Below are 12,343 nucleotides of genomic sequence, written 5' to 3'. Positions count from 1 at the left end.
GGGCGCAGTACGTTGTTTGAATATCTCGACGACTAGCTAATCACCTGATACAGATTTAAATAAATTAATGCATCGCACTAGTCACTAAACTACACACTAACACCACTAAGATTCGTCTTGCTAACCTACCGAGAATGGATTCCCTAGATATGTTTAAAGACATTAACTACTAGAATAATATTTAAATAATTAAATAAGTAACAACACGTTTTCTTTTATTGACATTAGAAATACGACTTAGTAAAGGTATTTGTCATCAGAAATATTTTCTTTTATAATTATAAAGTTTAAATAAATTCCAATATCACAAACTATACCCTTAATAAAAATGATTTATAAAAATGATTCATGATTTCTTTTAAAAATTTACAAGAAGGTTTGAATGTTTACATTAAACTACTTTGTATCAAGATAGAATTTTCAGGACTACACATCCCTCTGTGGAAGGATTTATGGCAACAAGTTAGTAAAAGAAAAGAAAGGTATGCCATGTTGTGTTATGCCTGCTACAGAGATTAACGACAAGAGGCAAAGATGGGTAAAAGGCCATTCCTCCATACCTATTTACTTATAGGAGTAGAGTTTCACTCTTTGACTGCTAGGGTTTTATGTATTAAAACATGTATTTTTTTAATAATAATAAAATTGAATATTTCATATAAAAAAATATATATAAAATCTGGTCCTCATATTTTAATATAAATATAAAATATAAAAGTGGAACTTAAATTGATATAAATTTATTAAATTTAAAAGCAGATGTTTTAATAAAATATAGAAGCGGTTATTTAATAACAAGAAATAAAAATTCATATGTAAAAATCAGGTGTTTATTATTCCCGTCTAGTTATCCATTCTCATAGGTGGTAAAGACTATTCTACCTTCGAAAGGGAGTCGGGGTTATTACATTGGAAGTACCTTCAATCTTATCTATAAAAATGTCATGTGTTTCTTTCAACTTTGTCTATGGAGCATCAGTGTTAAACTCTCTAATTTGAACTTTTCACCAAATATTAAAGAAAGTTGTCAAAAACACTTCTGTATTGAACTCTCTATCCTTTCTCCAAACTACCTCATGTTAGAAAACCTCTCTAAATTTAACCCTCACAATTCTTACACCATTCAATAAAAAAAAAATCATTTTATTCTGCTTCCCGCACTTTTCCTCGCCTTCCGTCTTCCCTTCCATTTCTCTCTAGCTCCTTCCGTCTTCACTTTCCTCCCCATTTGCTCAAAGAAAGTCTGTGAGGACCTTGTGAAAATATGGATCTGGACAGTATAGATCCGAACGTTCATCGGTGGTCTCCATGTCCTCTACCATCCGATCCCTCCCCCTCCTCACCTTCCTCTTCCTCCTCCTCTCCTCTGCGTTCATCTCCGAGTCAGATCACAAGGTAAAGTTGCTCTCTATGTTCCTCTACCTCTAGTTTCTCTCTCTGATGGAGGCAGAGAAGGTTCATAGTGTTTGTTTATTGAAAAAAGAAGGAAAGAAAAATTAAAGCAGCAGTTAAAAAAAAAAAAAAAAAAAATAGTGAAGAATAAGTAGTTTCGATTAGGCGTTTTGTGGTTTCGGATGGTTTTGTTTGTGGCGACTTGGTGGAAAGGAAATTGGGGATTTTTTTGAGAAAAAATTCATGGGTCAAGTGAGATTTGGGCTAATTTGTGGAACTTAAAAGTGGGTAGGTGATAATTTAAGGTTTTTGGGCATAATTTTTGATATGTACGTTTGATTCTCTCTCTTCTTTCACTTCTACAAATTGGGTGACATTGTGTTGGTGTTTGGCCGATTGTGGAGAATTGATTTTGGTAAGAAAATTTGATGTTCATACAGTTAAATTAGTTGGTTTCAAAACTAATAAAAATATGAGTAGTGATTCACTACCACCTAAATATACAACTTTTCACCACCTTGTCTATGTGGCAAGGTGGTCCCCCACTTTAATTTATTTTAAAAAAATAAAAAAACTTAAAAAGTTGTGGAGGACCACCTTGCCACATAGGCAAGGTGGTGAAAAGTTGTATATTTAGGTGACATTGAATCATTATTCTAAAAATATATATATAATTAAAATAAAGAAATATTTAGAGAATTTGATATAGGAAGTGTTTCAAAAGTGAGATAAAATAAAAAAAAGTAGATTGTTTAGGTTAAATTTAAAGATAATTTTGGAGAGCTTGATGTGAATGCTCTTACAATTAAAAAATAAAAATATGTGCTTCTCACATGCAAAAAAAAAAAAAAAAAACACACGACATTTTTATAGATAGAATTGAAAGAAGTTCCTCTAACCAAGTTTAGAAAATCTTTGTTCAATAAAAATAAATAAACCAAGGTTCGATATATAATCTACGCAAAGTAGGAAACTTGAACTCTACATGTACTCAAAACAAAATTAGACAAGGACAAGTTTAAATACTTCAGCTCAATTATAAACCTATATTTACCTTAGATTTTCTGTAAACATGTACTCTGGTACCGGAGAGACTCGACCTTCAATCCGCGATAGAAGAAACATTAAAAAGATGGGTATCGCTATTGAGGAGAAATATTACAGAACTTCTACTGAGGGAAACCTTTTTTTTTTTTTGCTTTGAAGACTGACACCATTATTACATGATAAAAACTGACAAAGGCGAGTCCTAAATGATGCCGGGTAGCAGCTAAAAAAACCCACCAATCAGAAATATCGTAAAGATCTTTGAACCGACACATCGAAGTAACAACTATTCATCAGAGTTTCACAAGCATCAGAAAACGCATGAAAGAGTTGATTGAAAAAACAAAAGTAAAACTTGAAAAACAGAAAATATATAAAATAGCACAAAATCCCTCAAAACTCTCAAGAAGAAGTTTTCGACTCCTCCGCAGCAGCTTCAAATGTCTCTCCAGCAACAAGTTCTGGGACGTCATCATCATCATCATCATCTTGTGCGGCGGCTGCACCACCACCTGCACCAGGTGCCTGCTTCTGGAACTGCTCAGCCAACTTCCTCAAGTTGTCCAAGTTATCTGGCCCTGAAAATAAATCAGGAAAAGAATACATGATTTCTTTGAACCATCCAGTTACACAGCCTATAGACAATGAGCAAGAAAATTGTGAAGTCACACTAGGAAACATACCCAATTGGTTGATTATGCCAGGGAGAATATCCTGCAATTCTGAAAAATAGAAAATTCATGTTGAAGTATCACGTCATTTCTAGCCAAAAAGCAACTTGGGAAAAAATCAATCCTACACAGGCACCCCAACTAATAATTACTCCCCTCTAACCAGCATCATAAGAAAGCCAGCTCTGGGATGATGAAAATAAGGCAGCAAGAGGCGAAGAATGGCCATCAATTGTGATTGTTTCCACACAGAAGAATAAGGATTCGCAAAAGATAAATAATAAAGTAGCCATTACGGGGAAAATAAAAAATAAAAAATCCCCACTGATATTTGCACTTTCTGAGTTAAAACATTATAGATCCGGTTAAAACACTGAAACAAACACACAAGAAAAGATTGTCGATTATATAAATCTTCAAATATAGAAAGAAGAGATAGCATACTCTTTGTTTGAGGAGAACCACTAACAACCCATGTGTTTGCAGCAATAGAGGCTTGAACTGAAAAATAAATGAGACAACAATATTTATCAGTATTGCAAGGAGATGGGTAACGTGGGGACAAAAATAGATGATCTACATACTGCAAGTTAGTATCACCTTTGGGATTTATAAACTGGATAACTACATCATCCTTGAATATGTTAACTTCCTCAATTGCTGGAATTGCATTCACCCCTATTCTCTTCAGGGTGCTCTGAAGCCTTTTGTCATCTGTGGTAGTTGTCTTGTGAACGGCCTTCTTCTTTCTGCGGTCATGAGCAGAAAATATAGTAGGTAGAGTGTGAGAGAAAAACATGAAATAATCAACAGACGATTAAACATCAGTTGTCTAACAAACAAACTCATTGTCACATTTTGCAAGATATTTCACTTATACAACTCAGCAAGGAGTACCTCTGGCAGTTTATTTATTTATTTATTTTTTTTAAAAGTGGCACGTTACACACACGTGGTGAGCACAGAACCCAGGACACAAATTTAACTCGAGCAAATTACATTTTCTTGATTAAAGTATTTTTATTGTATCATCAGACAAGGTGGGGTGAGATTTATGAAGTCTCAGGGCAAAACAAACAAGAAGACAACATTCCGGTAAACATCCTATTTGGCTCATACATGCATAGGAGGTCAACTTATAACTGAACATCTTAAACAAGGGAGTCATAAAGTGGGTAGGATGGAATGTTGACAAATGAACATTATCATCTCAAAGCTTCTTTCCTTGAACAAAGTAACCACAACCATCCTAACACTTTCAAGCTAAATAAGCTTAAAATTAACATAGTTTGTAACTGAAACAGACTTGCCTTCTCACGCTCCCCTTTCCACCAGTGCGAACTGCACCAGCCATCTTCATAAGTTTCTCCCGATTCATCTGCATCAAAGGATAAGGAAATCATGACTCATGCCGTACGACTCAAGCAAATACGTGATAATCATAATAAAATCCAAGTTAATATTTCTCAGTACATTTATGTATTTTTTTCAGTTCATATGATAGTACCAGCACAACTATTGCATACATGAGATAACTATGACAAAAACAAAATTAATTCTAAGTCCATAATATTTCAAGAGTGTCAGATTCACTGCCCACACACCTTACACATGAAAGGGTAATCAATACCACACATCAAATTCAATCAACATATAGTATATATCCCAGTTGAAAAAGGGAAACCCAATTTTAAGGGAAAAATAATTTCAGTTGCAAAACCAAAACCAAGAAAATCTATAGGAAGCAGCACCTTGAAAGCCAAAAACAAAACATAGAAGCCACATCAAGGAGTATTATTAAACAGATGAATGGGCTCGTACACAAAACCACTGATGAGCCACTAAAATTAATGCCCACGTACTTAATAAACGGTGCTCCACAATGAAATCAAAGCACTCAAAAAACAACTTAGAATGTCCATACTTCAAACATCCAAATGAACAAACCCATAATACTGATGCAAATAAGTGAACCCAGATTATATTACATAGCAATAACATTTGGAAATGCACCCTCCAGATCAAAACCGACAATGAACTCGAAAAAAAATCAAATCAAGCAATTATTATAAACAAAAAAAATAGCAGTGCGGAGAAAAGTAACAAAATAAGACTGAAAACCTCATTTAAAGGAAAATAAAAAAGAAACGAAAAACTAAAATCGGTAAACATTCGAGACCCAAAAAGACGTAAAAAAATGAAAAGAAGAACGAAGTCGCTCACTGATCTGCCAAAAGAAGCAGAAGTAATAGAAAATATGAATAACCCTAGTACTGGAAGATACGAAAATCAAAACGATGAAATCTACACCTTTCAAATCACTTCACAGAGAGAGAGAGGGGGGGAGAAGAGCATAGGGTTTTACCTTTGCTAGGGTTTTGGGTGGGGGATAAGATTTGGGAGACGGAGAGAAAAGCTTCTCAGACGGCGCTCAGGTTTTGCGTTTGTTTACAGAAATAGCCGAATCCGAATAGGGCGCTGGGGATATTACATGCCTCTGTTCTGATCCGACGGTCCAAATGAGACTTGAACAGTTCGATAGGGTTCTCGTTTACGATGCGTAGCGCCTCAGTTGATTGGACCACAATTAAAATTGGGCCCTCCTTCTGGGTCGTCCCTGCTAAATAATTTTTTACAAAATACGAACCCGTGAATAATGTTACAAATAAACTAGTCCATTCGACAACTCGCTTGAGTCATTCAATATTGTAAAAACTCACTAGTTACTATAAAACGCTCGATTAGTAAGTGATACATACCTAACTCGCTCGATAAAACTCGATAAGAATTTTCGATCTCAACTTGTTTAAAGTTCGACTTGATCGCTCACACGGCTAATTAGTCTAATTCATTAGCTCGTTCTTATCTCTTATATATATTACTAAAAATGAGTTATATAAATTTAAGCATGTATATTAGTAATGAGTTATATATGCTACTTAATATTTATATGTGTATATTAGTTAACATACTAACTAGTTAGTTTATAAACTAACATATTATCTAGTTAATTAACATTTACCAAAATGTAAGAGTTAAATACCTTATTCCTGTGGTTTCAAAACTTTATTTTTTGCCCCTAGAGTTTGTTTTTTTTTTTTTTTAGGAGGTACAAAACTAACTTCCGGCCATATCATTCTACACGTGTTAGTGTAATATTGCGACACATGTCCCCATATACAACTTCAGTACTGACGTGGCTACCATTTTTTTTTTAATTTAAGGATTTTTTTTTTTTAAAAAAAAAAAAAAAAAAACTTTTGGGCCACATGGGGGTGCCCGAAACCACCCCACCCTCATTTGGCGGGGGTGGTTTCGGCCACCCCCATGGGCGAAAACGTAATTTTTTTTTTCACTTTGGCCCTTCGGGTGGTTTCAACCACCTCCATTTTGGCTATTGGGGGTGACCGAACCATAGTCCATAGGTCATTTTATATATATATATAAGCATATAGTTATACTAGCTAAGTAAATATAGTATTGCATATTAATTATAATACTTTGATAATAGTATTTAGTATGTTAAACTAATTAAGTTATTAATAAAGATCAGGTTTATCTTTCCTGATCTCTCTCTCTCTCTCTCTCTCTCTCTCTCTCTCCCCTTCAGAGAGAGTTGGCTTCTTTGAATATTTTTGCCGGGGGAGGGAGGCTTCACGTCTCCCTCCTCTCAGTGGTGGTTACCTCCTAGCTTTTTGGGCTATGGAGTGTTTTTGTTCCTCCCTGGTGTGAACCAGTGGAGGTTAAATCTCTCCTAGTCATTAAGGCCGTAGAGATTTGTTCCCCCTGGTAGATCTTCTACCGGTGGTAGTTATTTTTTCCCCTAGCCCTCTCCGGACTATGGTGGTTTATGTTTGTTGCTTTTCCATTTCTCTTTTTCTTTGCTCTTTCTATTAGATCCTGGCAGATGACTTTACATGGTGGTTGTGATCGGGAACGACGTTCTCTTGTGTGTCTTCGGTGAAGCGTCTGGCAATGCTTTTCTTGGTTGTTTCTTTGGAGCCAGATCTGTTCTCTTCTTCTGGGTTCTACAAGACACGCGCCTCTTCACGGTGGTCACCGGTGTCTTCTGGTTGCATAGCCCCCAGCCACTGTCTCATTGGTTTGTCCTGCTCGGCGCGTGGCCATCACCTGCCAGAGAGGTTACTCCTTGGACCCGTGCGTGAGGGCCACGGCCTGTCCACAAGGCCTTGGTTGGTGGAGATCGGTGATTTCGGTGGTTGTCTGGTGTAGAGGACACGCGCTGTCGCCGGTGATGGTCTGTTCCCGATGACGATCCTGTTTGGCTGCTGTTTGGGTTTTTTTTCTAGTTTTGCTTTTCTAGTGTGGTATTCAAAAGTCTGTCTATTAATTGTGTTGATATTACTGGATTATGTAATGGCTTGTATTTAGCTAAATCAGCCATCTTTTATTTGATGGAAGAGCTTTAATGTCAAAGAGGAGTTCAAAAGTTTGTTCATGTAATATTTGTTTATTTGTAGGCAGCACCCAAGATTCTGACTTAATGTGTAGGGTGTCTTTATGCCTCTATTCACTGTACTCACCTTCGGGCTTTTATCAATATATGGTAGCACTTGTTCAAAAAAATAAAAACAAAATTAGTATATAATAATATAACTGTATTGAATAGTTAGTATATAAGTATATAACTATATATATATCACATCACACATAGTTAACAATAGTTATATATTATATTTATATTATAGTTACTTAGTTATATATAATATATTAGACTTACTACTTGCTCACATTATAAATATACCATAGTTTATACTCTCTAATTATATATAATAACATAATGTTAGTTTGTTACTTGTAAACTGCTATATACTATATTTTATAATATGTCTTATATAGTTATATATTATATATTTATGTTATTAATAAATGTATAGATGTTGTTCACAAACTCGAGCTTGGACTCCGCTTTGATCACACATTGAAAAATTTAATAACCTAATTCAAGCTCTAGTTGAGCTGAACTTGTCGAGTAACCCGACTCGACTCAAATGACATTCTTAACGAGTTCGAGCTTGAACTTGAGCACACCCGAGTTTTAAACAAGCTGAGCTTAAACACACATTTCATAGCTCTACTCGAGTTCGAATTCAACTATTTAAGCTTGACTCATAAACGAGCCAGTCTTGAAATCTTAAAGCTCGACTCAGCTCGATTACAACCTTGCCTATTAAAGTGAAAAATAACAATATCTAGAGTAATTTGATGCATAATTTTGGATATTTCTCGTTTTTGGATATAAAAAGTTGTTAAGATCAGATTGAATCTCAAGCATAAAACAAAACTAAAATATTGTATTTTTATGAATTATGATCAATTAGTCCTTATAACTTCATTAAAGTTAAAAAAAAAAAAATGAATAATAATATTTAGTAGACTCTTATACGACTATCATATAATTTGATGACGTGGCAATTAAAATCAGCCATTTGATCAATATTTAAAAAAAAAAAAAAAAAAATACACCTGAGGACTGATTTTTTGTATTACAATCGTATAACAGTTTATCAAATAGCATTACTCAAAAAATATATACTACAATTGTACTGATTGAATCAATAACAACAAATGGGAACATATTGAATTTTATGTGAAATATAACCTAGAATTAAATGTTTCAACTTATATTTTATATGAATTATGCCACTCATCCGGATTAAAACCGAATGAAATTTATAATTTTAACAAAATCACCTTCTTAATCATGTCTCGATCTTAGATTAATGTAGTTTTTGTTTTTTTATCAATAGTTTGTTTCCTTGAATCTTTCATATCTTCTTGAACAAGATTTTGCTTGTAAATCTTTATGAAGATGCCACGTGAACTTTACTAGTTACAAACTTACAAGTTGCATTATTATTGGGGTGACTATGAATTGAACTAAAAATGGGATTAGACTTGAGAATTAATCCCCATATTTTTTATTCATAAAAAAAAAAATAAAAAAAATAATCCCCATATTTCGAACATCCCACACATTGGTTGCTTGAACCCCAAAGACACGTTAGCAGCCATGGGTCGACCAAATCCTAGAGACAAGTGGCTACGCCTCCGCGAACTCAACAAGATCTTTACTATCACTTTAGAGCTTTATCACCGGCTATCCAACGATTTTTTTTAATTTTTTTTTATCAAAATACATCCCCACAAGAGCTTTTTTTTATCTTTTTTTTTTTTATATTATTAAAATATTACTTTTTACATTTTTCTTTTGTTTTTGTTTTTTTTTGTTTTTATTCTTTTCTTTTCTTCTTTTCTCTGTCGCTGTCTCCGTCACACGCAAGCCCAAGATGCAGAAAACCATCTTCCCAAGCCCCTCATCCCTTATTTTTTGCCCCTTCTTAACATGACTCCAAGTAAGATGCAATAAAGCCCTTCTATTTTCTCGATTCTTTCTGTTTCATTCCTTCACCAACCATGGTTGAAAGAGAGAGAGAGAGAGAGAGAGATGATTCAGATGAAAGAGCGGATGAGAGCGTGAGAGAGGGATGTGTTGGTGCCTATTGGAATGGAGGGTATCTCGAAGATTTCGTGTGATGGAAGTTTGCTGAGAACACTGCGCTGGCGCGTTGAAGAATTTATGGAGAACAGGCCGAAGATATTTTGGGCTTTCTCCGATCTCCGTCGTTGACTCCGCCAGTGAGCTTCCCCCCGCCTCGCCTCCTCCAGTGCAATCTCTCTCTGCTGGAACCGAAGGGGAAGGGGAATGGCTTGAACAAAGAAGAAGGAGGAGGATAGGGGGAGAAGTGCGTGCAACGGTGCAAGTAGAAGAAAAAGAACAGGGGCCAGTGGAGAGAGAATATCAAGTTTTTATGATTATAATAATATATGGGTAGCATTAGCATTTCCAATGTTTAAGAAACGTATGAGGTTATTATATGGGAGTTTTTATGACCTTTTTTATTTATTTATTTATTTATTTATTTTTTATATTTAGGAAATAGAAAATGATGTGAGGTAGGGCTGAAAAGCCGGTTACGGTTACCGGTTTTTGGACAAAACCGGCAACCGTAACCGGCTGGGCGGTTAGCAAAAATTGCTAACCGCCTCCGCCAACCACCTAGGCGGTTGGCGGTTTTCAAATAACCGCCGGTTGGCGGTTATAACCGCCAACCGGGAACCGGTTTTTCATTTTTTTTTTTTTTTGGTTCTTTTGTTTTCTTTTTTAGCTATTGGACCTGTTTTGTTTTGAACCTTTTTTTTTTTTTACTAGTTTTCTATTATGCAATTTGTTAAATTAGGCTATTGTTTAAAATACAAAATTACAAATTTGCAAGCAATTATGCGTTTACATAAAATCAATTTGCAAGCAATTATGCGTTTACATAAAATCAAAAATTCAAAACACAAGTGGACACACTATATTCAAAACACAAGTCAACTATCAACACACCTCTTAGACCCCTACATTCACAATATCAAAAAATCAAACCATATTCAAATATTTCATAGTCCATACACCCACACTCACAATATGAATTGATTCACAACATCAAAAAATCAAACCATATTCAAATAATCCATAGTCCATAGTCTACAAGTCCACTCACCCATACTCACAATATTGTTTGATTCACAACATCAAAAAATCAAACCATATGCAAATAATCCATAGTCCATAGTCCATATTCCATAGTCTACAAGTCCACTCACCCACACTCACAATATTGTTTGATTCACAACATCAAAAAATCAAACCATATGCAAATAATCCATAGTCCATAGTCCACAGTCCATAGTCTACAAGTCCACTTACCCACACTCACAACATTGTTTGATTCACAACATAAAAAAAAAAAACCATATCCAAATAGTCCAAAAGTCCACACACCCACACCCATCAATTATCAAACCATACCATAGTCTATAAGTCCACACTCAAGAACAAAACCATCTTGTGGAAATAACAACACGACTCCTATTCGGTCTTCTAGCAAAATCCTGTGGAGATAACAACAACAAATATTATAAACTTAAAAAATTAACAAACTAAGCAATTGCATTGTAATATAAATATAATGACAAGTCAAAAAATGATAACCTTCCTCTAGGAATAAGATGTGTCAGTCGTCATTGAATGAGAATGTTGATTCTTAGGCCCATCTACAATAGAAAAAGTTTGAGTTAAATAAATAAATAATGAAAAGTAAATGAAATGAATTTATAAATAATTAATTCATAAAAATTTACCAGGTTCATCATAGCTTTCCATAAAGTCCTGAAACACTTCCTCATAGATCATTGGGCGGTTCTTTAACCAGTCTTGTGTGCAAATCAAGGCCTCAACGATAAGCGAAGACAATGAATTCCTAAAGGTATCCAATACACGTCCTCCGTTGCTAAAGGCAGACTCAGAGACAACGGTGGAAATAGGGATGGCCAATACATCACGAGTTATGGCTGCGAGAGTAAGATATTTTGGTGTATTAACCTTCCACCAATTTAAGATGTCAAAATCTATAATATTTGCTTCACACCCATCCAACAAATATTGATCCACATCCGACCTACATTCCAAGTCATTCTCTGCGACAAGGTGTTGGGAAAACATATTCCTATATTGTGTCTCTTTATCTCCATCACCACAAATAGGATTGACATCTACTCTTCTTGTATCTTCAACAATGTTAGATGACTCCCCTACTCCCCTCCCATGAAACTTATTGTATTGCTCAATTAAACGATTCAGGAGGTCTCTCACTTTTGCCTCTATTTGGTCCGCCCACATAGGCCCATTACATTTTTTCAACCAAAACACCAATGCCTTCATCTTGTTGCGTGGATCAAGAACAAAACCAACATACAACATTAAATTGATCATATCCATAGTCCCCCAATACTTTTCATATTTTTGTTTCATACTAAAACTCACAGAACTCAAGACCTGATCTTCACTGAGACAACCATCATTCAAAGTATTTTGAATAATACAAAGTTGCAAAAAATATGAATTGGAGGTGACATGAGTTGAACCAGAGAACTTCAATGTAGCTTCATAAAAAGTTTGCAAAAATGTCGCAAATGCCCTAACATTTTCTCAATCAATAGGTTGAGGAACAACAAAATGATTATGCTCATCCTCCCCCAATAGGTCAAAAGGTCTTTGGTACTTCTCAGCAGTGGTCAACATCAAATATGTAGAGTTCCATCTAGTTGGAACATCTAAACACACCATGTTTTTACATTTAATTTTTTCCCGCTCTATACACTCT

General features: G+C 35.0%; 1 protein-coding gene across 1 annotated transcript; it reads right to left on the bottom strand.

Annotated features, from left to right (window-relative positions):
- Window positions 1-2,686: 2,686 nt before the first annotated feature.
- On the bottom strand, window positions 2,687-5,563 carry LOC133867094 (nascent polypeptide-associated complex subunit beta-like). Its single transcript, XM_062303777.1, has 6 exons — window positions 5,476-5,563; window positions 4,417-4,488; window positions 3,711-3,855; window positions 3,555-3,611; window positions 3,123-3,161; window positions 2,687-3,017 (listed from the first exon to the last, which is right to left on the bottom strand). Exons 2-6 carry the CDS (start codon window positions 4,486-4,488, stop codon window positions 2,842-2,844), a joined length of 489 nt encoding a protein of 162 aa, XP_062159761.1. The 5' UTR covers window positions 5,476-5,563; the 3' UTR covers window positions 2,687-2,841.
- Window positions 5,564-12,343: the final 6,780 nt, after the last annotated feature.

The sequence above is a fragment of the Alnus glutinosa genome, chromosome 4 (genome assembly GCF_958979055.1).
Source record: "Alnus glutinosa chromosome 4, dhAlnGlut1.1, whole genome shotgun sequence".
Taxonomy (NCBI): Eukaryota; Viridiplantae; Streptophyta; class Magnoliopsida; order Fagales; family Betulaceae; genus Alnus; species Alnus glutinosa.
Note: the sequence above shows the minus strand (reverse complement) of the source record. Positions and strands in the feature narration are given on the sequence as shown.